Source organism: Protobothrops mucrosquamatus, unplaced genomic scaffold (genome assembly GCF_001527695.2).
Source record: "Protobothrops mucrosquamatus isolate PMUCROS unplaced genomic scaffold, P.Mucros_1.0 scaffold1230, whole genome shotgun sequence".
Lineage (NCBI taxonomy): Eukaryota > Metazoa > Chordata > Lepidosauria > Squamata > Viperidae > Protobothrops > Protobothrops mucrosquamatus.
The window spans coordinates 377,411-383,410 of NW_015387437.1; the positions used below are offsets into that span (position 1 = coordinate 377,411).

General features: G+C 35.4%; 1 protein-coding gene across 1 annotated transcript in view; it reads right to left on the minus strand.

The window, feature by feature from the left end:
* The window catches only part of APOB (apolipoprotein B), a 43,299-nt gene extending 37,667 nt beyond the window's left edge, over window positions 1-5,632 (minus strand). Inside the window, exons 1-2 of the mRNA XM_029285046.1 lie at window positions 5,569-5,632; window positions 796-911 (exon numbers count right to left, since the gene is read on the minus strand). Of these exons, the coding sequence (XP_029140879.1) occupies window positions 796-911; window positions 5,569-5,632 (180 nt within the window). The remainder of the gene's footprint in view (window positions 1-795; window positions 912-5,568) is intronic.
* Between the last annotated feature and the right edge of the window lie 368 nt (window positions 5,633-6,000).

Consider the following 6,000-nt stretch of genomic DNA (forward strand, 5'->3'; position numbering starts at 1 on the left):
TAATTAAGATGTTTAAAAGAGAGCAGTGGAATTAACCCCAGGGAAGGAGGGGAGCACCCATGCCATTGCTGTACTAAATAAAATTAGGATTCAGGGCTTCAGTTCATCAATGTGCTAGTATTGTTTGATATAAATTAGATCATCTCCACAGTTTTGACTAGAATGCTATGCAGATCAGATGGGATTGTTGTCAGAGAAATCGATTATATAGAGGAGTTAATTATGCCTGTAGTAGTAATAATAATAATAATAATAATAATAATAATAATAATAATAATAATAATATCAGACATTTTCTCTAGCTTTAGCCAGGAATGAGTTCTTAGTAATGAACTTTAAACATCTGTACTTTGTATATAACACATTTGAGATCTAGAGGAGGAGTCCCTAGCCCTCAGTCTGCGGCCTAGTGCCAGGCCACAGCCCGTTCAGAACTGGGCTACGGAAGTGGTGGGTGAGTGTGTGGGCAAATGCAAAGCTGCATTTGTGAAAGCGGCATGTGTGCAAAACCATCCCCTCTCCTCCACTGCCCCACCACTGCTGCCTCTGCCAGCCCAGAAAGGTTGGAGACTCCTGATCTAGAGTCATTAGCTAAACTCAGCCATTTAAACTCAATTACAATAACAACTATTAGGATTTTTTTCTGTGCTAGTTTTGGAGGTTTACAGTCTCTCTGCCATATGTGAATTCACTGTCTATTAGGGAAATGTTTGAACATAGTTTTATGGTGCTGGTATGTTTTAAAAGATGTAGTGTCTGACAATCTGCAAATATTTGATCCTTCTCCTTCATTACCTTGCACTTAATTTTTGAGCCGCTGTGGGAATCTGCTGTTCCAGTCACACCACTTGTGATTTCCGTTTCATAATGATAGATATACTTTCTAAAGGGTTTAAATCTGGTTGCATCTCCTAGAAAACATAAATACGTTTGTATGAACTTCCCCTTGATTTAAATGGGATTTAAATGATTGCAAAATAAGTACAGTTCTTATTATGCATTCTGGTAAATAATTTATTTATATACAACATATTTTTTTCATTTTTGTGTCATTTATAGTCTCAAAAACCTTTGACATACTATAAACAGTTCTGTGTAAAAATAGTTATTTTGCCAGGATACATCGGAATACATTCAAGACCAAATCTTATTCTGTGACACAAGTCATTGGACTGACTTAGAAATATAAACATATTTCTTCTTAATCTTTCTCTTAGGTTCTCTAGAGGATAAAATGGGGTACATATAATGTTTTCAGCTCTTACATTTAAATGTGGACAGATACTGAGATGCACTGGAAAACATTATCTTTTCTAGCTACCATGCCCATGTTGGATCAAGATTATGGGAGTTGTATAACCCCACTCATCTGGCAGTACCATCTTTCACATCTATGGTATTCATGATATGGGACAACTAAATGAAAGCAGTCAGTTGATACATTACTATTTCAGTTCCTATAGAAGTGGTCTTGAAAAGAAAGGTTCTATATACATTGATTAATATTTTATCAAATAGATTGAGCAAGCATTCTTCTTCCTACATCTAAATATAATGTCTGTGTTAAATTTTAAGCCTGCAAAAATCCCATTTCTTCTTCTTTTCCTTCTTTTGCAAAGACACCTTTACAAAGCTAATAAGATAAAACTGGAAAACAATTCTGGACGATTTCTGTGTTTGATTGAAAGAGCAAAATAGCCATGTTGTCTGTAGATGGTGCTAAAGTGCTACATTTGGAAAACAAAGCTTATCAGGGGACAGAGAGCAAACAAACTCACTGGATACTTTGACCCTCAAGAAGAACGCTATGTAATCAGGCAAGCATTTAAGAATAAACAAGTTTTCCAGAGTTGCTCATAGGTACTTTCTGATCCTTGACTCTTGTGATTTTAATCTACAAATTCTACTAATATTTTATTTTCAAGTCAATTTTCTCCTTCTGTCCTTTTCCTGCCATTCACAGACGCCAACATTTCCCAATTATAACTCTGGAGAATAAAATAAATGCAGCTTCCCTTATTCTGCCCTTCCTCCACAACCATCAAAAAATACGCCAAAAGCAAAGTAAACCCTACTTGGAATATTTTCCAGCCATACAGTATGTGAAGCTAAACTTCTTTCAATTTCTGAAGGCAACTTACTTGGGTTGTCTTAGTAGAATGTATACATCAATACTGTAATTATTTTAGAGGAAAAGGGTTTAGCAGTGGAGAAAAAAAATCTTTTGCAATCCACTGGGCAAATAAAATAACCAGCATGTTAAACACAGTGGATAGCTCTCAGAAAATTGTATAGGTTTTTATTTTTAAAAAAGTATTGCATGTACATTTACTTACTTGCATGTATTTTGTCACACTCCCTATTCCCCACCTCCATCCCAAATCTGAATCAGATTTTAAATACTGAAATAATGTTTCAGAGAGTGTAAAGAGTTTCTTCTACTATTAGCTCCTAAGTGATTGGTTAATTTATGATGGGCCAACAACTTGGTATCGATTCTTAGTGACCATATAGATTTAAGTTTTCTAAGAGTATCTGTTCTTCAGTTGGACCCTTCAGACTGTGTTCCTATACAGGCACCTTATTGCTTATCAGTCTCTTCGCTTTCCTTCTTTCCTTGTCTACCAGCATTGTGGACTTCTTAAGGAAGCAGGATGTTTGCTAAGGCCTCCAAAATATGACAAGTCTGATTTATCTTATGATCCATTTGTTTCCTTGATTATCTATGGGATTCTCAAAAGTCTTCTCTAACATCAAAATTGTAAAAATTGTTTCTCAGTCCTGCTTTTAAAAGTCCAGGTTTGGCTTCCATAGAGCATCACAAACAAAATATTTGTCTGCACCATATTAATCTTTATAGGCATAGATCCCAGGCAATTAATATTGTACAGATATAACTTTTGTGGCTTGCTCACTCTTCTCCCAAGTTTGATTAGTTCATAATAAAGATTGTATATATAAACATGTATAATTTTGTTGTGCATATTGGCATGTACCCTGTGACAGCCCAACTTGAAAGTTTACTTAATGATTATTCAGTAGCAGCCAGGGAAAAGAAGGAATCACACAAAGGAAGATATTAAAAAGGAATTACTTGAACAAACAGGGTTTTTATTTTGAATAAAATACTTATTCAAGTAACTCCTTTCATCTTCTGTAGAATGAAAGTCTTCTGTAGAATAATAAATTTTATTCTGTAGAGTAAAATAAAAATGCAATTAATTGTGTACTTTCCAGCTTAGAAATCATTTGTCTAGTAACAATTAAGGAGTTATAGCTAACAAAATACAACCCTAATAAAGAATCCTGTGATACTGTCTGGTCTTACATTTGGGACAGATTCATGTGAAAGCATCTTTGTAGTCTATAAAACCTTTTATGAACAGGAAACAACGGCTCAGTAATTTCTCTCTTCACAGAATGGGTATAGTCTATTTTTTAATGTTATAGGCTTCTATTGTATTAAATCAAATATCAGATGAAAAGGCTTTTTTATGTGCTTGATAATAAAAACAATAAAAAAATAAAAAACCCAAACCCTACAGTTCCAATTGTATACGATATTAGCAAAATACAGTAGAATTTCTACTATACTGTTTATATGACTTTAAAGTATTAAGGCACTGGTCCATTTCAGAGGATAAGTTAGCTTAAAAAGTTTGTTGGTTGAACTGTAAAACTAGGTTGATTTTTACTTTTGTTAACAAGAGGTCAGTCTTTTGTACTGGGTAGTATTAACAGTTAAGACAGAAAAGCCTGGATAATCAGAAAACAACAATTTATGTTTGTTTGGCAAATGTATGTGGTGAAAATCATACTAGCCAGAAACAGCACCGTCTACTACAAAACCTGATTCAATGAGATAAAACATGCAATTCATATGTGTCTCTGAGTGCATTATTTTAAAAAATCCTTTTAGACTACTATTTATGTGTCTGTCTAGCTGTTGCTGGTCAACACCTGTAGAAAGAGACTCTTAATTTGGACTAAATAATTATCTCCCAAAACTGATGCATATTCTAAACCTGTTTTAGAATTTTGAGGAACCAAGAGTCAGTTTGGTCTAGTGGTTAAAGCGTCAGGCAAGAAACCAGGAGCCTGTGAGTTCTAGTTCCACCTTTGGCATGAAAGTCAACATTTCTCTCAGCCCAGGATTGTTGTGAGGAAAATTCGAGGAGGAAGGTGTGTTGGATATATTTGTGCCTTGAGTTAGTTATAAAAAATAATGAATAACAATAAACCCCTCTGCAAGGAAAATTCTCTTAAGTCTCCTCATATAATATTGAATGTAGCCCATTGGATGTAACCCATAAGCAGGCTTGTGTGTTTATCCAAAGCTTGATAAATCCAACTTGTTTTATATCAGAAGTCAGTGAGTTCCATCTTTAACATTTAGAAACTAGTAGAGTAAATTATCTTGCTGAATGCTGGTTTTTTTTAGTAGGCAATGAAGGCACAGAGAAGCAACCTCACTGTGTGAAATATGACAACCCATCAGACACAAAAAGAAACAAGACACAAACTACAGTAAACTTATTTTGTTCCAAACAACATCCATCCAAGCATATCCTATCTTAAATGTACCAATTAGGCAATCCTATATGGAAATAAATACAAGTACTCAAGTATAGACTTGAATACAATACCAGACAAATGATTTGAGTATTGCAGCCTTAGAAAAATCAGATCTATCCAATCCATGAAGGGGCACCTGAGAAAAATACTTGAGATGCAAAGTCTTGTAGACCTGGCTGATCTACAAGACTTTGTTAATAAATAATACATGATAAAATAAAGAGAGTGTTAGGCTGCCATGCTGAATCCAGTTAACATTTGCTTTCAGCTCAAATGCTAGCCTTGGAGACTTGCTCCCTGAAAGCTATATTTATGATTGCAAGTGCATCATCATTCAATCTTATGGTATTTAAATCTGAAACGAACCTTTCTGCATCACATTTGGATATAATCCTAAAGAAGGATCTATGGTATGTCTTCTTGATACAACCACTATTGACTTTCCTAAGTCACTCTCCTAATCAATAATTTAGGTAAAGATTTAATTTTCAAGTTGTAAACTGTGTTCTTTCTTTCTATGTTTTTAAACAACAGCAAAAGCCACACTGGAGATTCACATGAAAAAAAAGTAGGATATAAATCTAAGAAATGAATGCTTTGGCAGAAGGGATCCCCATAAGCAAACGCTATCCTAAAAATAAGCAGAACAAGCCATTCTATAACATCTTATAAATCAATCCAACATATCAGATCATTTGTTCTATCCCAATCTTCCCTATAAAATTGAAATATATTTATGTTGGGCCCAGATGACAAGCTTGACTTCATACTATTGTGGAAGGTATGTGAAATAAATCATTTGTGTGCCAATGGGCCAGATCCAGAACCGTTGTTGATTTATTGAATTCCTTACAACAATATGTCATAATTCTAATCATCTGTCAAAACCACTCTTATTATTAGCCACCTTATTGAATATATTAAGATCAAGGTTGTTTCTCAAATTAAAAGAACCAACCCACTCCCCCAATCATCTGAGAGATCTCTACTTACGTGTTAAAGCCTCATTGCTTAACAGCAGCAGCAGCAACAGGGGCCACAGCTGTGGGTGCCCCATGTTGAAAGCCACCCTTGGGCTGCTCTGCTCCCTTCTGCTGCTCCTACTCCAACAACAAAGTCAGTTTGACTGTCCCTACTTGGACCTGCCTTTAAATACTCCCTGGCAAAGCAGCTGAGCCAAAGGGTTTAAGAACATTCAGAGCAAATTACAAAAGGTCCAAAGGTTATAGTCCTGCATCCTCTTTGCAATAGCTCCAGCAAGCTACTCTGAGCTGGTTCAGCCCATGCCAATGGGTGTAGAAGGCACAGGGAAGCAGAATAACCCTTTGAAATGGCAGCGCTTATTTGGTCACCTCTTATCACTGATGGGGGAGATTTCATAACAAGAGCTTGCAAAAAATATGCCTCACTATAAAGTCAAAGGAA